At 46.2% G+C, this 22,750-nt stretch overlaps 1 protein-coding gene across 4 annotated transcripts in view; it reads right to left on the bottom strand.

The window, feature by feature from the left end:
• Window positions 1-20,866, bottom strand: part of SCUBE2 (signal peptide, CUB domain and EGF like domain containing 2) — a 69,929-nt gene extending 49,063 nt beyond the window's left edge. For all 4 annotated transcript variants that reach the window (XM_068988504.1, XM_068988506.1, XM_068988505.1 and 1 more), the window contains exons 1-5: window positions 20,752-20,866; window positions 19,481-19,603; window positions 12,662-12,787; window positions 7,434-7,568; window positions 1,385-1,510 (exon numbers count right to left, since the gene is read on the bottom strand). In XM_068988504.1, coding sequence (XP_068844605.1) covers window positions 1,385-1,510; window positions 7,434-7,568; window positions 12,662-12,787; window positions 19,481-19,603; window positions 20,752-20,866 — 625 coding nt within the window. The remainder of the gene's footprint in view (window positions 1-1,384; window positions 1,511-7,433; window positions 7,569-12,661; window positions 12,788-19,480; window positions 19,604-20,751) is intronic.
• Window positions 20,867-22,750: the final 1,884 nt, after the last annotated feature.

Below are 22,750 nucleotides of genomic sequence, written 5' to 3'. Positions count from 1 at the left end.
TTCTTCACCAGCTGAACCACCATGGAAGCCCAATGACTTTGGGAAGAGTTCCTAAAAGGAAACCCTCAGTGTTTCCTCTGGCATAAATAGTGGTTTAGAAACACCTTTAATGGTGGTTGTTTCCTGTTATCCGTTGGAGCTATTATTGTGTTTCTTCATCCTGAGGCAGCTGCATCTGGACTGTGTACACCATGTACTGACTCATCCATTATACAAATGTGTATTGAACACATCCAGGACAAGACCAAGAGGCAAAAGTAAGACAAAATCCCTGACTTGGAGAGGTTCATAGCTGGAGAAACAAACACATAAACATACATTTCAACCCACAGAGCCACGTGCTATGATTGAGGAATAAACACCACTGTGGGAGCCAAAATACAAACTGGCTGCCTTGTCTGAGGCCATCGGGGACTGCTTCTGAGGTCGTGCAGCATGGTGATTAGGAGTGCAAGCCTTACAGTTAGGCTAGATCTATGTGTGAATCCTACATTTGCCACTCGCTCCCTCTGTGACCTTACAGCTTTACCTTCTCCACAGTTTTCTCAGCTTGGCTCATAAGGTGATGCTTGTAAGAATTAAATGGAATATGGTACCTTTTTAGATAAGCCTTTGCACATAATAAATGCTCTCCCAAAGTACCTATTATCTTTATCATTAGAAGTTAGGCAGGATATTAAAAACTGAGTGAGGACTTTTCTGGTGGTACAGTGGATAAGAATGTAGGGGACACAAGTTCGATTCCCGGTCTGGGAAGATCCCACATGCACTTAAGCCCGTGGTGCTGCAACGACTGAAGGCCGTGCACCCTGGAGCCCAGTGCTCTATAACAAGAGAAGCCTCTGCAATGAGAAGCCCGAGCACCACAGAGAAGAGTTAGCCTCTGCTCGTCACAACTAGAGAAAGCCCACCTGCAGCAACAAAGACCCAGCACAGCCAAAAATAAGTAAGTAAATATTGAGGGAGAATTCACCAAGCCAGGAAGGGGAGGAGGCTTGGAAAAGCCTTGAAGGCATGAAAGAATGGGAACTATCTTCCAAAAGTAAGGAGTTTGGTGTTTGGAGAAAGGAGGTAGATGAGGCTTGCACAAGAAGCAGGAAGCGGGTATCAAAGAGTTGCCAAATGAGGAAATTTTATTTTATTCCATGGAAAGAGGGAGACCTGTCCCCCAGCATTCACATTCCTCACTCCTGAGTGTGAGCTCCTTCTGACTGGTCCCTTTAGAAACATCATTTTCCTTCCCTACATGAGACTATTCTCTGTATCTCATGCCAGCTGCCTTCCCTGATGTTTCTGATGCTGGGCTGCACAAGACAACCTCTGGGGTAGGATGGCTCATGGTTCCCAGGGTGCAGGGAGGGGTGGGGTACCAGTCTGTACTTACAGATGCAATCTCTCTGGTTCTTGGCCAGTTCAAAGCCTGGCCTGCACTCGCAGGCAACACTGCCCTTCGGGGCCTCCTTGCAGATGTGACTACAGCCATGATTCTTATTCATGCAGCTCAGACCCTCTGCAAAACAGCAGCATGCAGCCGATGACCAGGTTGCACCAGAATCCAGAGCCCTGGAGTGTCTGGAGGGGCTGGCAGGCAGGCCACAGACCTGCCTGTCTGGATGTCCATCAGCCCCACATTTTACAAGAATATGTCATTCATATCAAGCCAGTTAACAGAGATGTGAAAATTTTCTTATGTCACCCAAAAGATAGGACGTTTCAATTCTCCAAAAGAGATAGGAGCCCACTCAATACACTAAGAAGAAAGTACCCACTAGAGGGGAATTCCCTCACGGTTCAGTGGTTAGGACTCCATGCTTTCACTGCAGAGGGCCTGGGTTCAGTCCCTGGGCAGGGAACTAAGATCCCATGTGGTGTGATCAAAAAATTTAAAAAAAAGAAGTACCACTAGGAGCTCTCTTTTGGATGTGGAATCAGAACCTGTGGACCCCAGGAACTTGTCCTCAGACTCTTATCTCTTCCATGCTGTTACCCATGCTGATCAAGAATGCAAACAGAAAAGGAGAATCTCTCTACAAAAATCTGCAGATAGGTGAAGATTCTCAACCTTTTCACATATTCTTTTTTGGGGGGGGCAGGGGAGCACCATGCTCTGCAGCATATGGGATCTTAGGTCTCTGACCAGGGATGGAACCCAAGCCCCCTACATTTGGAGCAGAGTCTTAACCAGGGAAATCCTCCTTTTCATATATTCTCGAAGATGATTTTCAGAAAATTTCAACCCTCCTCTCTACCCCCACCAAATCCACACTCTGGAGGCTACTGTGACTACTTCTGTATTTTGGCATCACCCCGTGGACACCTGCCCAGGGACCTCACTTATGTGACCACCTTCAGTTAGTTCCTGGGCCCTCCCTCAGCAGGCTCAGAGGTCAACAGCAGAAAGAACAGAAAGAGAGACCTCATACATGTGGTTTCCTTGAGCTGCTGTAAAATCCTTCCCGAGTAAATTGTAATTTTCATTAGGCCTGATCTTGTGATAAATATGGTGGGAAGGGAGTTATTTTCCTAGATGGGTTAGCATGCATCTAACTGATGGGGTTGCAGCAAAACAGACATCTGTTCATGCCTCTTCTCAATACCAATTCTTTAGGACTCTGCCATATCCTAGCACTCTGCAGGAACTGTTATCATACCCAAGAGTATTCTCAAAACCTCTCCCTGGTTTGCACAACATTAATAGGTATGTCATATCTTTTTTTCTTATTCATACTGTTCATGGGGTTCAGTAAGATATTTTATTTTCTTGGGCTCCAAAACCACTGCAGATGGTAACTGCAGCCATGAAATCAAAAGATGCTTGCTCCTTGGAAGAAAAGCTCCAACCAACCTAGACAGCATATTAAAAAGCAGAGACATCATCTTCATCTAGACTGAGAGGGGTGAGGGGCAGCTGATTCCATCTCCTAATGACCTCATTTCTTTAAAAAAAAAATAATTTTATTAAAAAAAATAAAAATAAAAAGCAGACACATTACCGACAAAGGTCCATATAGTCAAAGCTATGGTTTTTCCAGTAGTCATTATGGATGTGAGAATTGGACCATAAAGAAAGCTGAGCACTGAAGAATTGATGCTTTTGAACTGTGGTGTTGGAGAAGACTCTTGAGAGTCCCTTGGACTGCATGGGAGATCCAACCAGTCCATCCTAAAGGAAATCAGTCCTGAATATTCATTGGAAGGACTGATGCTGAAGGTGAAGCGCCAATACTTTGGCCACCTGATGCGAAGAACTGACTCATTAGAAAAGACCCTGATGCTGGGAAAGATTGAAGACAGGAGGAGAAGGGGACGACAGAGGATGAGATGGTTGAATGGCATCACCAACTCGATGGACATCAGTTTGAGCAAGCTCCGGGAGTTGGTGATGGACAGGGAAGCCTGGTGTGCTGCAGTCTATTGGGTTGCAAAGAGTCAGACATGACTGAGTGACTGAACTGAACTAAATAGGTATGTATTCATGTGATGCTTTTTTGCCTTTGTGCAATGTAACTCTAAAACATTTTTAAGAGTAGGGATTTTGTTCTCATTGATTCTGCACTGACAAGACATTTTCTAATACTGGAAGTGGCACTCTTTTAACATGAGTACAAAAAGATTTCATTCGACTTCTCCAGGATCCAATACTGCTCTGTATTGTGCCCCTAAAACCTTAGCCAATTGGTTCTAATGAAGTCAAAAGTCATTTCTCTCCAAATCTCACCATGGGCCCCATGGATCTATGCTTAACTGGAATGATTGTTTTAATACACAGATGTCATTTCTATTCCAAAAGAGAGGGCAACAGCTAATACATCCCACATTCTCTTAAAACCTTTTTTTTAATCTGACAGTTACGAGCTGTTTGAGCTCCAGCACTCAATCTGCTGGAGGTGGTTGGGATCCATTCACCCGTGCCAAGGGCTGCTGTCAATTAACACAGAAAGAAGCTTGCACTGGGTCGGAGAGGGGAGCTTTCTCTTGGCTTGGGCCAGTGATTTCTGAAGACATTATTTGCTCCCAGTACTAAGATGCCACAGGAGGTGGGAGCTGCCTCCAGGAAGCACGCTGTCCTCCTAAGAAGGAGCCAGCATTACAGCCAGCATTACAGTTGTTCTTGGATCAGCAGGGCATTTACAATAACAGGCTCCAGGAGCATCTGGGGGTAAATATAACAGTGCCCAAGAAAAGGCAGCAGTAGAAACATCATTTCCCTTCCCTACAGGAGACTATCCTCCACATCTCATGCCGGCCTTTCCGACGTTTCTGATGCTGGGCTGCACAAGATGGTTCCCAGGGTGGGGGATGGGGGAAGCACCGCAAAGTACACTCCCATACAAATCAGCTGCTTCTTCCTCTTTTTCTTTTTCATTCCCTTTACAAGTCTGTTAAGATGTTTGCAAAGTGACCTTTACTGCTTCTCAGAGCAATTCATTTGCACAAGCAATATTTTGTAAGAACTGACTGTGCACCAGATACCATGGGGATGCACAAAGAAGTTGCCCCCTGATGTCATATCATATCAAGCAAGACCTAAAGTTACCAGAAGACACTAAAGGTTTAAATGGCTCTGGGAATGCTAAGGGCTTTTTAAGAGGGGTCCCCGAAGCTTTTCAGAGTACCTGACTCAAAACAAGGCCACTGCTAGGGTAGGCAGATGGACTGGTCCAAACTGGGCGACCCAGCTAGGGTCCTGGCTATCCCAGAAACTGCCTGGACAGTTATGTTTAGGACTGTTAGTTCACCAGGAAGGAAACAGCTCAGAAACCTGAAAAATATCCCATTCTGGGGGACCCCTGGCCCAGGGTCTCACTGAAGTACATTATTGGAAACTGAATAAAAATAAGCTTTGCAAATAGGGCAAGAAAAGGAAGAAACAGCCCCTGTTAACAGCACAGCCCCTTACTCACTAACCTGCCACCTTGCCCACTACTCTAAAAAGGCAGTGGTGCAAACATTTAGAAATATTCTCAGAGAGGACAAAACAAAAGAGGAATGCTCATTTTGAGAGCCTGAGCACCCATGAATAGGGACAAAGGCAGGCTGGGGCCATGTGTCTCTCTCCAGCCTACCCCCATTACATGGGTGAAAACACACAGTCTCTTTATCAGAACTTTGGGGTCTCTAAGGATGAAAAAAACACAAATAGCTTGAGTTTCTCTTGGAATTAACTAGTGTGATCCCTTATATTAAAGAACATTTAGTATATAATTATTAATAACAACATTGATGACTCTAGAAAATACTAGCTTGCAGTGTTTACCTTCTTTCAACCATTTTTAAAGGATCAGCTGTGGATTTTAAAGTCTATTTTAATATAGATTTCAGGAGTTTAATGTGCACTTCAAGGAGGGCATCCTAAGGGGAATACTGTTTACAGCTGGTTCTATTTGGAGAGGTGCTGCTGCTGCTAAGTCACTTCAGTCGTGTCCAACTCTGTGCGACCCCCTAGACAGCAGCCCACTAGGCTCCCCCATCCCTGGGATTCTCCAGAACACTGGAGTGGGTTGCCATTTCTTTCTCCAATGCATGAAAGTGAAAAGCGAAAGTGAAATCGCTCAGTTGTGCCCGACTCTTAGAGACCCCATGGACTGCAGCCTACCAGGCTCCTCCGTCCATGGGATTTTCCAGGCAAGAGTACTGGAGTGGGGTGCCATTGCCTTCTCCGATTTGGAGAGTTAAAACCCTACAATGGAATTGGGCAGCTGCAAACTGCTCTAATCTGTGGGCTCACGCCACTGTGAATTCACCCAGCAGCCAGGTTGAAACACAACAGAAAATCACAGAGTGCTTCCAGAACACAACTCCAATACTTGGACTTGGGTTTTAGCCCCAAACAAATATGCTCATTTTAAACACTCTTTAGGGGTTCTAAGAATGTCTGAATCATAAAAAACTTAGAAAACACAGATTGCGGAAAGGAACTGCTCCTATGGTCTTGCAGTCTGAGGAGCCTGTGTCTGTAATCAGTCTGGGGACTTGGGGACAGGAGAAAGGGGCTGAATCACTGCTTTGGAGGAGCGAGGGTAAGAGAAGGTCTTAATCATTTCCAGTGGCTTCACGAGAGATGGGACCCATACTGGGGGTGTTCAAGCACAGCTCTGCCTCCCCGCCACCTGAGGAGGAAGCCAGAGGGACTTTCCAGGAAGCAGCTTTGAGCAACCAAACGGGAGGGGCCCTGAGATCAGGATCATTCTCGTGCTGCTGGCCTCTTAATTCAGCCTCCAACAAGAGGCACAGCTCATGGGAGAGTCCAGAGAACCCTGCAGGGGAAATGAAAATCAAACCTGCTACTCAGTCAAGGGCCACACCTAAAGAGATAAAAGATCACCTGATCAGAGCCAGGGGCTATGCGTAACCAGCTCACACTCTGACAGTAAGCAGGCTGGGGGATAAGAGCATCCAACTCCCCATTTCTCTGACTCCTCTTCTTAGTACCCAAACAGCTGGTGAGGGCTAAGGAAGGAGCCATCATTCTTGGAAAATGAGGCAAAAATCATCTTCCACAAAGAAACCCTTGAAAAATCACTAAAACTACCACAATTAAAATAATAAATCTATAAATCTTGTGATTAAATAGCAGAAAAACTGAAAATCACCTCATTTTAACTTATGAGGATGAACAACCAGCACAAAGGGGTTCACAGTCTAGTGTTTGGAGCACTTCCCTTAAAAGCAGGCACGGACAGCCATGGGAGACATACAGCCATCAAAGTGTGGCTCTGTGGCTTAAGAAAGCAGGGAAGAATGGAAACCACAGCACTGAGTTAAAAATGGCTGGCTGGCCACAAGAACTTAATGCCTTTCCCTCCTGACAATCCACTGAACTAACAGAAAAAGAAAATAGATAGAAACACAAAGCAGAGAGAACGAAAGCCACCAGAGGAGAGTTTTCTGCAAATTTATGGAGAAATGGTGAGTGGCAATATGGGTGAAGGAAACCCTAAAATAGAGACCCCCCAGTCTGGGGAAGGGGTCCACCTGCCCCCTGGAATCCCAGAGGTCAGAGTTCAAAAATACAAAATATAGGGAAGGCCCGCTCTTGCTGAAAACGGCCGTTTACTGAGTCTCCACAGGAAGGCTCCAGCCCCTCCCGCCCTCCCCACTAAGAGCAGGCTTGCACTTGGTGCTGTGCTTTGCGGCACCTTTTTCAAAAACTTGGCAGATCATTTCTTCTGAGACATCGTCATGTTTGAAATGTGCTCTATTTAGAGATTAGAATCAGCAACTGTGAGAGTCTGAAGAGACCTCAGATCTCACCCAGACCAACTCTCTCATTTTGCCAGGTGAAGAAGGTGAAGCTGAAATACCCTGCGTACTCATCAGGCCTCCAGACTTTATACACGGCACGCTTTCCCTCTAGAGTCACTGGGGGGTAGGGGGACTCTCAGATGTGACCCTGCCCCTCTCCCCGCCTCCCCCCGGCCAAGCAGAGATACCTTCTGAGCGGTGAATGCACGTGTGCTGATTGTCGCTCAGGAAGAAGCCCTCCTTGCAGCGGCACTCGTAGCTCCCCATGACGTTGACGCAGGTGTGCTGGCAGCCACCATTGTTCTCCAGGCACTCGTCCACGTCTGCAGGGGGAGAAGGCTGAGCCTTTGCTTGTGCGGCTGCTTCACACACACCCCCTCCCTGGCACACTCCCATACCCCACCCAACTCCCCACCCCACTGCCCAGCAGCTCAGGGGCTCCTGCTAAGCAGAGACGAGGTCCCTCTTCAGGTCCTTGTGTCACAGAAGCTCTCAGAATTGAAGCTAGTGGGACTGCAGGTAATTAACTCCAGCCCTCCCCTCACAAGTCCGTGGCTCCCTTAAACAGGCCCTCCACCTGGACACAAGGCAATCAGTCCAGTGAGTATTCACCTTCTCTTTCCAAAGCTCAGTGCTAGAGGAGACAATAAGACACAGATGAGTAAGATGCAATTCCCTGGCTCTAGGAGCATCCCCTTCAGCGAAGGGAAAGAGACACTGTAGGAGTAATGGTGAGGTAAGGTAAATGGTGGTACAGAGGACGGAGGTCACATCTGGCTGTGGGTTTCAGGATGGGTTCCTTGGAAAAGCTGATGAAGGCGTGAGCCTTGCAGTCTTTCTTCAATGATAAGTCAGGAGAAGGGGCTGGAGGCAGAAGAAAGAGCATGAGTGTAGCAGGAAGGCTGGGGGACATGGAGTATGTCCAGATAACTGTGGGTCATTCAATTTGACTGAAGCATGGTATAGGTAGGGAAGTTACAGGAGATAGAGCTGGGAAAACAAATTGGGGTCACACTGCAGAGGACCTTAAATACCAGGCGAAGAAGTTCCCACTTCATCAGAGAGGCAATTGGAAATCACGGGAGCTGGGATGACACGGTCAGCCCCTCATGTTGGGAAGGATAAGACAGCACTGGGGGAGGGACACAGGGAAGGGAAGAATCGAAACCTGGGAGTCCAGCTTCAAGCATGCGCCTGAAATAGCCATAGCTGGTGCCAGTAGGCACCTGACCTGGGGCCTGGCCGTGAGGATGCCTGCTGCTGTTCAGTTGCTTGTCATGTCTGACTCTTTGCGACTCCAAGAAGTGCAGCACATCCCTGTCCTTCACTATCTCCTGGAGTTTGCTCAAACTCATGCCCATTGAGTTGGTGACCTAAAGAAAATCAACCCTGAATATTCATTGGAAGGACTGATGCTGAAGCTCCAATACTTAAGCTGCCTAATGCGAAGAGTCAACTCACAGGAAAAGACCCTGATGCTGGGAAAGACTGAGGGCAGGAGGAGAAGGGGACAACAGAGGAGATGCCTATGATGGAAGAAATAAAGGAGAACTGTGGACAAGGTGTCATGTGGACATAGGGTGACGTGGCTGAGAAACATGGGGAAGAACTGGGAGTGGAGATTGTTTGGTCCCCAGCAGGGCAGGGAGGTGATACATTTGAGATGCTGACATCCAGGGCTAGATCCAGTAGGCTGTGGGAAACCTGAGCCTGGCGTGAAGACAGCTCTGGAAACCACTTACTTGTGGTGTCCTGATAAAATGCTGGAGGCAGCTGAGCAAGTCAAAGGCAGGAGTGTAGGAAGGGAGAGGAGAGGAGAGTGAGGAGACGGCCAGAGGAAGAATTTGGAGAACTCTGAGGGCAGCAGGATGAGAGAGCTGGAGCCCCAATAAAGAAGCCATCAGCAGGGAGGGAGGGAGCCTTGACCCAGTGCTGTGCCCCCAGGGAAGGTTAGAGGACCTTTCTTCCACTGAGTCACAAACTCTCCTGCACACGGCTCCATCAATACACTTATCGCTATGCATTCTCAAATTTTTTTTTTAAATTTGTACCTTTTGACTCCTCAAAATTGTTTATTTATCCATCTCCACTAGATTGCAAACTCCTTGAAGACAGATTTTTAAAATATATATATATATTTAGCATAGCCCTGTAACCTGCAGTCACATATTAACTCTTCAATGCATGAACAAACAAGAAGAAGAGCATAGCATCATCAGAGCTAAAGAAGAGGAAACTTCCAGAAAAATCTCAGATCTGATAGAGGCTCGAGGAGAAGGCTAATGTAAAAAGCAATTTATTTTCTCCAGCCCTGATTTCCCATGTGCCTATCACTAGCTCCTGGGGGCATCTGTAACAGGAACATTCACATTTAAATATCTGTTATCTGGTTTCAAGCTTCAGATCTTACAGTCATCCGTCCTCCCACACTACCCAGCAGATGTCTTTCTAAACTGATGGGACTCCAGCCATCCCCTGAAGCCTAACAAACTCGCCCTTCTCCGTGCCAAAGGGTGAAGGGAGCACATTCCGGAGGATGAGAGATGCTGGGACACACCTGGCCCGGCTGTTCCTGCAGAGAGGACTGGGGAGAGCAGGAGCAATCTGCCTCTCTGGATACCAACACCTGGCCTGGCTCTGAGTTGCCCCACCCTACCCTATGCTTCACCCACTATTCCTTTTCTCCAAAGCAATCAGAAATGTATCAAGTCGGGCGATGCACTCGGATTAAAGTGAAAGTCACTCAGTCGTGTCCAACTCTATGCAATCCCATGGACTATACAGTCCATGGAGTTCTCCAGGCCAGAATACTGGAGTAGGTAGTCTTTCCCTTCTCCAGGGGATCTTCCCAACCCAGGAATCGAACCCAGGTCTCCCGCATTGCAGGTGGATTCTTTACCAATTGAGCTATCAGGGAATGAATTAATACCAAAGTTCACATGCACACTAAGCTGGTAAGTTTCTTCAGAGCATAAAACAGTGTTTCACAACCTGGCCGCAGGTTAGAACGCTGATATCTGGGCCACACTGGGCTAGCTAGCCTTGGATGAGACCTGGTGTCATTTTAAACTTCTCAAGTGATGCTAATAGGATGAGACCTGGTGTCATTTTAAACTTCTCAAGTGATGCTACAAGACCTAGTAGCTATTCTGTGCTCCCAGATATTCAATAAATAGAAATGGAATTCAGGTGGGGTGAGCTGTCTGGAAGAGCTACATTTTGTTTTTCAGGCTCACAGGCACCCAAGATCCTAGAGCAATCTGGGTAGACAGCCAGAACTCAGTGGTGTTTGTCCCCTGCGTATCCTGGCTCATATATCGGCAGCAGGTGTAGGCTCAGGGGCCGAGGAGAGGTAGGGGCCATCCAAGAGAACACAGGAAACTGCCACTCCTAAATTTTGATACTGAGCTCCTTCCCTGTCACAAAATGCTTTTCTGCTCTTTTGAGTCCAAATGGCAGAGAGGTTTCTCTGTGTGCTGGCCCTGCTCTTCACATATCACTGTATTTTCTCTCGCCTTCCTTTTCATAGAATCCTGAGCCCCTTCAGAGGTACTCAATGGATGCTCAGAGCCTTTCTGCAAGGCAGACTCTTCCAAACCCAGAAAGAGAGCCCAGAGAGGGGGAAATGGAAATAGTCTGCTGAAATATCTGAGCCAGGCAAGGAAGAACTTGGGGCCTCGGGATTTCTGAGCAGGCCTTTACTCCAAATGACCCCACCCAAGGTCCTTAGTCCTTAACTCTTGGACAGTTCTGCGTGTTGTTCTTCAGAAGTTCACACTTACCCTAGGCTGTGAGTTTGAGCACAACTGATCAATGGGTCTTCCATCAACTACAGATCCTCAACATGCCATTGGCTAATCAAAGGGAAATAAGTGATTTCCCGCAGAAAATGTGTGGTGTTTTTTTTAAACATACTGTAAATTACACACTAAATATAATTTCTTTCTTTTTTTTTTAGTTTTTAATTAATCTCAATTTATTGCTGCTCTCAGGACTGTGTCTCTAATGTGTCTTTTGGTGGTGCTGATGACCTAGAAAGTTGCAGAGGGATTAGTGACTCCCAGCCCTCAATCTCTCCTCCCTGAGAGCTGCAGGCTTGGAAGGCCAAGTGGTCTAACCAGTGCTGGACCTCTCATACCACACACAGACAGGGAGGGACAGAGTCGACATCAGGTGACATGACAAAGGTCATATCAGGCCTAAGTCCCAAATACTCTCCTTCCCCCAACACTCAAAATACAAGTTCGGCCTATACTCACTTAGTGACCTTTAGGGCTTCCCCAGCAGCTCCGTCGGTAAAGAATCTGCCTGCAAGACAGCAGACTGCCTGTAATGCAGGAGCCAGATGCAGGTTTGATCCCTGGGTTGGAAAGATCCCCTAGAGAAGGAAATGGCAACCCATTCCAGCATTCTTGCCTGGGAAATCCCATGGACAGAGGAGCCTGGCAGGCTACAGTCTACGGGATCATGGGATCGTAAGAGTTGGACTTAACTTGGTGACTAAATCACCACCACCACCATGCTCATCTCAAAGCATTTGATCAAGTGGCCATTTCCACTGCACAGCAAGGGAGCATCTGAATTAGCTGTCCCTGCAGAGGTGGGGCCTGGCTCAAGCTTCTCTTGGTTAGCCAAATGGATATCAGTGGGTCAACCACATGAAGGATTGATGCCAAAGGAATCTGACGTCCTCCGAGTCCCATGATGTCCTCTGTACCACTGCTAACATCGGCCTTCAAGTGCAATTAGGCCATAAACACTTGCCTTCCAGGTGTGCCGCATCTTCTAAGACCATCCAACATTCAACCCTATCCAACTGCTTGCTATTTTTAAGTTCTGTTTTATTCCTAGCATAAGGAACCAATGTAAACAATGCTCTTTGCAGTTCCTAACTCAGAGACTGAAACTCTAACAGATGTTTTTGGTTTGTGGGATACTAGGAGGATGTTAATGGAAGGTTTCTGTTTTAATTTTTCTCTCTTTGAAGGAAAAAGAAGGGAGTCTATCTGGCTGAGATCCAAGCACACATGTGGAATATTTACGACAAATAGTTTTACATGATTCTGGAATAGAGGTATTTACAGGATTAAAGAAATAGCTTTAAGTCAAGACCCTTTTAACACAAGACTAAAGATCTTAAAAGTAACAAGTCAATGCCAGAAAGTCAATAAGTACTAATGGCAATATCCACCCACCTCCTTGGACAATGGAGGGTTTATATTATGAATGACCAGATAAAAACTTAAATACATACCCTGGTTTTCTATGAGGGTGTATGATTTCTCGGGAGCCAGAAAACACAAGTTTTATGACCCCAGTTTTCTTTTAATGAATATGTTTTTGTCAAAGAAAAGAAAGGGGTGGGGTGCTAGAGGGGAGGTAAATGATAATTACCATTTCTACCTGTTTTTCTTACCGAGACAATTATGACCATCATGAGCCAACATGAAGCCATCGAAACAAGTGCAGCGATAATTGCCAGGAATATTCAAACAGTCATGGACACAGCCTCCATTGAGTTCATTTTCACATTCATCAATATCTGAGGAGTAAAACAGAAGTAAGCCACACAGGCACTATTTTTTTAATGTAGAGAAATACATATTTACCTTTTAACCAGCCATCCCATTTCTAGGAATCTCCAACAACAGTAAAAATTAATATACATAAGGTTATTCACTGCAGAATTTGTAATTACAAAATACTGGAAAAAACCTAAATGTCCATAATAAATAGGTAAAGAATTAAGGTACGTTTACTTGGTGGAATACTGTGCAGCTGTTAAAAAGAAACAATGGGAAAGATCTCTACAAACTGATCTGGAGTGATTTTTAGAATATACTAATAAGTAAAAAAGAGTCAAAATGCATAAGATTATTTGTTATATGTTATCTTCATGTAAAAAATAAGGAGATACAAATACACATAAAATTCCAACATGCTTTTTTTTTCTTCTCAGAATTAGACAAGCTTATTTTAAAATTTACATGGAAATGCAAAAGACTCAAGAGTTAAAACAATTTTGAAAAAGGAAAACATATTTGGAAGATTTTCACTATCAAGACAGTGTGTGGTACTGGCATAGAGGCAGGCAAACAGATCACTGGAACAGAATCAAGAGTCCAGAAATAAACCTGTATTTATGGTCACTTGATTTTAGACAAAAATCCTAAGGCAATTTATTGGGAGAAATGATAGTCTTTTTAACAAATGGTGCTGAGACAACCGGATATCCATATGCAAAAAAGATTCATTTAGGCCCTTATCTCATATCATACACAAAAGTCACAAAATGCATCAGAGACCTAAATGTGAGAGCTAAAACTAAAAAACTTTTAAGAGAAAAAAATATAAAAGTTTTATGAGAAAATCTTTGAGACCTTTGGTTAGGTAAAGATTTTTTTAGGTACAACATCATATATAACACAAAACACAAAATCCATACATTTAAAAATTAATAAATTGGACTTTGTGGAAATTTAAAACTTTTACATTTCAAAAGACATCATTAAGAAAGTGAAGAGAAGCACAAATTGATACAAAATATTTGCAAATCACATACCTCATCTTATAATTCAATAAGACAAACAACCCAGTTTTAGAATGGGCAAGAGATCTGAACAGACGTTTTACCAAAGATGATACGCTGGCTCAGATGGTAAAGAATCTGCCTTCAATGCAGGAGACCTAGCTTCAATCCCTGGGTTGGGAAGATACACTAGAGAAAGAAACGGCAACCCACTCCAGTATTCTTGCTTAGAGAACTCCATGGACAGAGGAGTCTTGTGGGCTACAGTCCACAGGGTCACAAAGGGCTGGACACCACTAAGTGACTAACACTCCGCTCCGACACAATAAGCACATAAAAAAAGTACATCGTTAGTTATTTGAGAAATTCAAATTATAATCACGAGATACCATTCCACACTCCCTGCTGCTGCTGCTAAGTCACTACAGTTGTGTCCAACTCTTAGCGACCCCATGGACTGCAGCCTCCCAGGCTCCTCTGTCCATGGGATTTTCCAGGCAAGAGTACTGGAGTGGGGAGCCATTTCCTTCTCCACCACACTCCCTAGACAGTTTTAATAAAAAAGACAGACAGGGACTTCTCTGGTGGTTTCGTGGATAAGAATCTGCCTGCCGATGCAGGCGACATGGGTTTGACCCCTGGTTTGGGAAGATCCCACATGCCATAGGGGAACATGTGCTACAACTATTGAGCCCCTGTTCTGCAACTACTGAAGCCTGTGTGCCTACAGCCTGTGCTGAGCAACAAGAGAAGTCAGCCACGAGAAGCAGCCCATGGACCGAAACTAGAAAGGAGCCCCCACTCGCCGCAACTAGAGAAAGCCCACGCAAAGCAAAGAAGACCCAGCACAGCCAGAAATCAGTCAATTTTTAAAAAGAAAGACAATGACAAATGTTGGTAAGGTCACAGAGAAATGGGAATCCTCATACGTTGCTGATGGTAATAAGATGGCATAATAATAGTAATAAGTCACTTTGGGAAGTTCCTTGGCAGTTTCTTAAAAGATTAAACACAAATTTACCACATAATCCAAAGATTCTACTCCTAGATATATATCCAAGGGAAATGCCAAGTCACGTGTACTTGCAGGTGAATATTCACAGCACCACATTTATTTATAATAGTCTAAAAGCTGAAACAACCCAAACATCCATGAAATACTAGTTAACAATAAAAAGGAATGAAATATCATTACAGGATATAGCACGGATGAACCTCAAAAACATTATGCTAAGCGAAAGAGGCCAAACACAAAGACCATATATTATATAATTCCATTTAGATGAAATAGTCACAAAGGCAAAGCTACAGAAACAGGGAAATAGGTTAGCGGTTGCCTGGAATGGGGCTGAAACTGAGACAAGGAGAATGCTTGAAGACTGTATTACGTGGTGATTGTACACCTCAACTAGTTCACTCAGAATCACTGATTTGTACATTACTTGAACTGGTGAATTTTACGCTGTGTAAATTATAACTCAGTGAATAATTAAAAAGAAAATACATATTCAGTTGCTTATTTGTACAAAAGAAACGTAGGAAGGAGAAACCAGAAAGCATAGACTGGTGACCCTTGCTTGTGGGAAAAGGGGTGGAAATGAGGAATGTAAGCAGGATGGGAATGGGAGGAGGGAGTCACACTTCTCTGGTTTTTGTACAGCTTCGACTCAGAACCATGGTGATGTTTTACATACACACGTCAAGCAGGAAGCAGAAGTGGGGACTGAGGGTAGAGAAAAAATGGAATACAGAGAGGAACAAACGAATCCAAACGTACTATAAATGAGTAACACAACCACACAGAAGAGGATGGGGAAGAAAAGTACCAGCCTAAGTAAATTCAAAAAATACTAACTTGACTGGATATTGTAAGGCTGAAAACAAAAGCAGTTGTAGATAAATACCATACCCTAATTATTATATCTGTTTTACCCACAGGATTATGGAGTAGCAATTCTATATATACGTTATGTGTATACTGGGATTGAACAAACATATATATATGGCAAATAATGAGAGTCAGGCTTCTCACTGTTAGAGAAAGAAGTTACAAATAAGCCAAGAGGGAGGTTAGAATAATCCTGTGATACTGCTTTGAAATCTGAAATATCCATATAACTCACTGTTTTTAATATAGAGAGAAATGCATGGATAAAAGGAATAAAAATAGATAAGTGTGTATGTGTGGGTTAGTATACATACGTATATTTCCTAGCTCTGTCCACTGAGAGGGCCTAGGAGGAATGACATCCCAGTAACAGTGAAAATATCAAGCATCCAGATCTTGGTTTCCATACACCATTTCCCAATAAAAGGAAAGCCAGGGGTCCTTGAAGAAGTGGTTGATTCCAGGGTTAGGGAGGGGGAAATACAGGTTGAGGCTGGAGCATTTTGTGGTATCAGAAAATTAGGAGTTTCTCAAAAAAGGATGGGGGCATGTCAACAGGACACAGGAGACCATGTGAAGAAGCTCCCAATGGCTAAAGTTGGAAGAACTTAAGCCCAAAATAAACAACTATATAATTAAATAAATACCTGTGAGTCCATACTGGCATAACATACACAAACACATAAATCAACGCATAAGTAAATGGGAAATGAGGACAGAGCTTCCTTAGAGAAGCCCTATTACTAGATCTGCAAGGAACAAGAGAAATACAAAACCACCAAGAGGCACACTTTACAGTGACAACTGATGCAGGCAAGATCCACTGTGAGAGGCTAAAATCAGTGGACAAAAATGTGAGAACAAACACGACATTAGCACTGGCCAAAAGTATCTGCCCCAAGATATAGCTCTGTTGAAACAGAAAAAAGAAGTAACTTTGAAGTGGAGAAAAACAGAATATATCATTTTAACCAGGTGATCAAGATTAACATCGCCTGTAGTGGGACATGTTGACATTGTGTACCCCAGCTGTGATGCACTGAAAAGCACACAAAAATACTTCTGCAGCAGCCTTTGCCAAAAGTTCCACTTTTGCATTATTAAAAATGCAGAACGAGAAAACACAGGACATTCTCTTACTGTGTCTGTTCCTACCATATCACTTTTTATCATGTGGAGACGTAACACCAACAAAAGAACCGTACTCATCCACGTGTCATTGTCAAGAAACACCAGGAAAGACTGAGGAGCTGTCACAGACCGGAGGAGACAAGGAGACAACAGTTAAATGTACTGTGGGACTTTGAGCTGGATTCTGGAACGGAAAAAATAGAACGTTAGGGAAAAACTGGTGGCATTTGAGTTAGTCTATATAGGTAATAATATTGTGCCAATGTTAATTTCCTGGTTTTAATACTCTACTGCAGTTATGTAAGTTGCTGACACTAGGGTAAAATAAGTAGCAGACATATGTAACGAATTCTGCACTATTTTTGCAAATTTTCTGAAGTCTAAAATTATTTCAAAATAAAAAGTGAAAAAAAAATACAAAGGCCAAGTCTAGATTTATCCCTAGATGATTCAGTTCCTTAAACTTAGAAATAAGGACCATGTAATGAATATTGACCACTGAAACATCCCCTCTCCAAAGTCTGGGGTATAAGCAAAGATCATTTAGAATATAACATCCTTCACCTAAAGTCACTTCTGAATCACATTATTTTAAAAATACATACTGAGGTCCTATACTTTCATTTTTCCAACATTTTGGCAGAAGAAATTTATGGAGTATAAAATTTTGTTCACTCTGAGCAAACCAGTTCCCATCCTTGAACTTAAATAGGGCCAAGTGACTCTGGTGATAATCACAACACAAATGTTGTTGTCTTGTGATTATCACAAATACCACAGATGGGACCCAAGAGGCTTAAAAACTAATAAGCCAGAAAGTACACATGAAGGAGTCACATCTTTGAATATCTGTATCTTTGAGTCTTTGCAATCCTCATTTTCTTTCCTTTCCCTCCTTGGAAGAAAGTTTCCACTTAAGGATCCCTGTGCCAAGAAATCCAAACTAAACAGGGAGAGCCTTACTTGCTAGGTTTATAAATACTACAAGTATTCAAAAGATCAGCTCGTCCTAGGGTTTGGGTTGAAAATGACAGTGCAAAGAATACATGCCCCTGTTAACAACGATCACCCATGGAGAGAGGAAGAGGAGGACCTTTACTTTTCTATCTCACACATTTTTGTATTGTTTTGTATTTATAATAATAATCACAAATTATTTTGAAAACCAATTTAAAGGTGTAAGAGCAGCAATGCCGATCATTAATTCTTTTAAATTAAATAGCAAACTTTTCACTCTAAACTGTTAGTAATTCAATTTCAATTGTGATAAGCAAAACTCAACAGCTAAGAATCACCAAACTCTTGCCACTTGTCATTCAATATCATTTACTAAATATGTACTTTATTCAAAAGAAACCATGGCATGGTTTCTACCCCCAGAAAGCATACAGTGATTGGAAGTCACAGTGAAAAAGTGAAATCCACAAGCAGTATATGAACATATGTGAATTCCAGTACTGTACATAGAATATTTAATACAGTGAGGATGTGGTATGGAGGAACTGACAGAGAAATGTTTCAGAGAGAGGTAGTCTTTTGGCCTCCCATGATATAGGGCAGATAGAGAGAGATGGCCATCTATCTCCAGGAAAAGATGAGCTTGAAGAAACAGAAGGGCTTTATGGATGGTCCACCAACCCCACTTGCTATGAACCTGACCAGGAGCACATCTCCTCTGATGCGAGAAGTGAGAGTTTTGCTCCTCATGCACAAAAGAGACTGTAAATAATAGGATTTCACACTCAACCAAAGAGGGACACCAGGAGCTGAGTGAACAGGAGAGATGTGAGGCCAGCAATGGAGCTGGAGTTTTATCTAACATTCTTTCACCTGCAGGCTAATTGTGTGAGCATGCCCACAATCCCTTTCCCAATTCCCTTGAGCCCCATGTCTTCATCAGTAACATGAGAGACAGGATTGGCTAAGAGCTCCCAGAAGAGCCCAGCCAGCTCCAACATGCTACAACTGCCATTCCCCAGAGCAGCCTGCTCCTACGAAAGTCCACTCTACAGCCAGTTCCCAACTTCAGAATTCCTGACACGAGCTAATCCCCAGCGGCCCAGAACACAATATAGTGGAGTCCAGCCTTCAGGCTCCCAGATCTGGAGCTCTAAGGGCTTAAAACATCCCTCCACATACACTTTTCCAGGGCTGGGGCAAACCTGCAGCTCCAAACGAGGCAGCCTCCTGGTGCAGCTGTAAAGCTTGGCAGGTCACAACGCCAAACCGCCCAAAGTCATGGACAAGATGGAGTCACCAGAGCCTCAGGGGAGGGTGGAACTCTGGCACTCAGACTCCAGAGTGAGAGTACAAGCTGCCCCAGGGAGGTGAGGGATCAGCCCTGCTCTGGCAGGCATGGCTGTCTGATCAACACAGCTGTTAACTTTCTGCCCCCAAACTGAGTGGGACGAAAAGACACTACTAAAGCACCACTTTTCCTTTGCAGAAGCTAGACAAAAGGGCATTTCAGAGCCAGAGGCAGATGAAACTATATGATCAGCTCTGGGGAAAACCTGATGTTCCCAGTTTTTTAAGGATCTGAAATACATTTCAGAGAATGGGTGATGTGACCCAGAGCTGGGGTGGGAACGTGGGAGTAGAAGCATTTCTACCAACACGAGTGGCCACTACAAGTGCTGAGGGCTTCCCCTGGTGGCCCACACACTACTGGTTACCAGGTCACTTACCCTCACACTGCCTGCCCTCCCCTTGGTAGCCAGGCCTGCAGGAGCATTTGTAGGAGGTGGGTGTGTTCTCACACAGGGCATTGATGTGGCAGTCATCTAACCCCTGGGCACACTCGTCCACGTCTGAAAAAGAGTACAGCAGCTCCTAGGGTGTCTCCCTAGATGACCTGGCCTTGGTCCCTCTCTAGCATCATCTCCCACCAGCCCACCCTACCTCACATCTCACCATCTTGGAAGTCTGGGGATTGACATATGATTTCCAGGTCCTTGTTTCCAGGTGCAGACTGTTCACTTTGACTGGGATGCCCTCTCTACACAGCTCAGACCCACCTCCCCTAGGGAGCATGCCAGGACCCCAGAGTGCAGGTGAGATGCCTGCCCAGGATGTGCTCGCATATCACACTGTCATTGCTTTCCTGCCTGTCTTGCCATCTAGACGGTTGATTACAGACTGGGTCTGTGTCCCTGAGGCCACACACAGTGCCTGGCACATGAGCAGGCGATGGTAAAGGCCTACTGAAGGAAAGACCAAGTTGGCAAAGATGATCTGAGAAACCAAGCAGGGTCTGTCAGCTTTCTCAGGGTTTGCGATATGGGGGGACAGCTCACCCTAGGCTCTGAGCACAGCACCCTGAGCCCTCCAACCAGGCAAAGCGGGAGTGGAGCCTCCACCCGCAGCTCCTCACAGCTGCCCACCCTCTCAACCTGGAAACCCGCCTGGGCAGACCAAGTATTTGCTTGGCTGATATCCCTCTAGCATGTGAACTAAAAACAAAAGTTTTGAAAGTATTGCAAGGCCAGTTAGTGCAGAACGGGGTTCCCCGAATCTCCAACAGTAGCTGTTCCACGGATAGAAACATTCCCGAAGCCCATCGGAGAACTTCCCGGCCCCGACCTCACTCTGGACCGCGGCCGGAGCCCTCAGTTTCCCCATCTCCGCAGAGGAGACTCCCAAGCCCTGCTCCTCGAGCTCTGCCCGCGCGAGTCTGACCAGCAGACGCTCCGCGCAGACCGGAGCGGGAACTGTCATCAGCCCCGGGTCCCAGGCCCGGCCGCGCACTCAGGCCCCGGCCTCTAACCCGCGCGGTGACGGCGCCTCGGCCTGTCCGGCGGCTGGGGCCCCAGGGAAGCAGGGGCCACGCGGAGCCCCGCATCCGAGCGGCGATCCCGCCCTTCCCGAGCGCCCCTCACCCGCCGCGAGGGGACCCGGACCCTTCCCGGCGCCCGTCCCGCCCGGCGTGCCAGGTGCGTCCCCGCGGCCGGACACTCACCCTCCGGCGGCCCCGCGGCGCGGCCCCGATCGGGCGGGACGGCCGCCGTCAGCAGCAGCAGCAGCAGCAGCAGCGCCCGGGCAGCCGTAGGGCAGCCGCGGCCCGCGACGCCCATGGCAGGCGCGGCGGCTGCGGGCAGAGGCAGGGGAGCGCGGGCGGCGAGCGCGGCGGCGGCTCCGGGAGGTGTGTGCGGGCGCCGTGCCCGCCGCGCTCTGACACCCCCGGCCCGGCCCCGCCCGGCCCCCGAGCCCCGGCCTCATTTTCACACGGTCCTCCCCGGGCCGCCCCTCCCGGCCCCCTCCCTTCTCCCTCGCGGTCCGGGCGGAGGGGGCGCGGCCGCAGTGGCCTGAGGGCGGCTGTCAGCGGGGCGGGGGCGGGCCCCCAGTCCCCCGCGCAGGCCCCGCGCCCCAAACCCGCCGCTCCCGCACCGCCACCGCGCTCCGCCCGTTCGCGGTGTCCTCCAACTTGACCCGGTCCCTCTTGTGAGGACAAACAGCACTTTTGGCATGAAATCTTCGGACACGGGGCACCCGGAAAGTGTCCTGTGTATCTCAGAGTCCTATAGTCCCCAAACCTCGACGCCACCCATGGGACTTGACCTTCTCTCCGCTTACTAGGGGAATGTGGATGGAATGAAAGTGATTTTGCCTCCTTCGGAGCCTCAGAAGAGCTCACTGGAGAGTGGGACCCTAGCTTCTCTGCTCACCTCAGCAGGCACTCTGTCTATGCCCTTCTCCATTCTGCTCAACCCAGGCCTTCTCTGATCCCCTGGCCCAAAGTTCTTGGATGACAGTGGCCCACTTGTCCCCCCCCCTCCACCGCCGCCCAACACACACACACACACACACACACACACTGCTGAGACTGTCCCTCTCTGGCAAAATGCTGGGCCCAGAATCATAACAGAAAAAGTTCATTTCATTGAAAACTGGTTGAATGTATTTTTGGAGTCTAAAGTGAAGAGAAAGGGGGACCAGAAGGTCAAGGATGAGCCGCCAGGAACAAGAGACAGCCCAACAGGGGCACAAGTGGTATGTACGACCACCTGAGCTAATAAACATCAGGTCTGGCCAGCTGCATGTACAAGGCAGTACTTGTCACCTGGCCCTCCAAGCAAGACATCCTTACAAGAGAACACACCTGCACAGGGCCCTCCCACACGGTCCTAGGCACGGGAGACTGGAGCTCATGATGAGCAGCATCAGCATGGCTCCAGGGGCAAAGGTAGCGGCAATTCCCAGATGCAGCAAAACACCATACTCAGGGATTTCAATGTTTTTTGAGCTTCTCTGTATTTATTAAATTTTCTCCCGTGAATATATGTGGACATACATATGTGTATGTCTGTGTGTGTGTATATGTATATATATTCATTTCTTTGATAATCAGAAAAAAATAAACATCACAAAAATCCCCACCTAGCTCTGGCACAAAAACCTGTCTCCCCACTCAGCACCTCTCCTCCACTGCCTCTGCCCCGCCCATCCCCACCACTCCCAGGATGAGACTGCCTCTTCAGGTCTTCGTTCCTACTTCCTAGAGCTGCTGTCCGAAGGAGAATCGGAGAAAATAACTTTTCTGTGGTTCGGTTTTTTTTGACCTTTTCATCCCCAGCTAAGGCAAGCAGGTTGCATCCCTTCTATCTTTTCCCCATCCCTCCCACCCTCTTTTGTTTGGTGCTGAGAGACACTCCACTCAGCTATTTCTAGTCATAAGGGTGGTTTTTTTACACATTTGTAAATCTTCACTTAGTGAAACATTCTCTCCGCCTTTGTCTTTGTGTCCTTAACGGTAGCCATAAATTACTGCCTTCTTTTTCTCTCCAGCTGCATCAGGCTTCATTGCTTTTGAAATGATCAAAGTTATCTTCTTTGAAAATCCAACTAGAAACTGCCCATTGTGTGGCACAGACCTCGTTAGCTCCAGTCAAAGCATATAAATACATAAAGCTGCCCGTTAAACTCTATGGGAGCCTCCTCCAGTCCTTGTGCCTGGTAAG

Source organism: Capricornis sumatraensis, chromosome 16 (assembly GCF_032405125.1).
Source record: "Capricornis sumatraensis isolate serow.1 chromosome 16, serow.2, whole genome shotgun sequence".
NCBI classification, from domain to species: Eukaryota; Metazoa; Chordata; class Mammalia; order Artiodactyla; family Bovidae; genus Capricornis; species Capricornis sumatraensis.
This window is presented reverse-complemented; position numbering and strand designations above follow the sequence as displayed.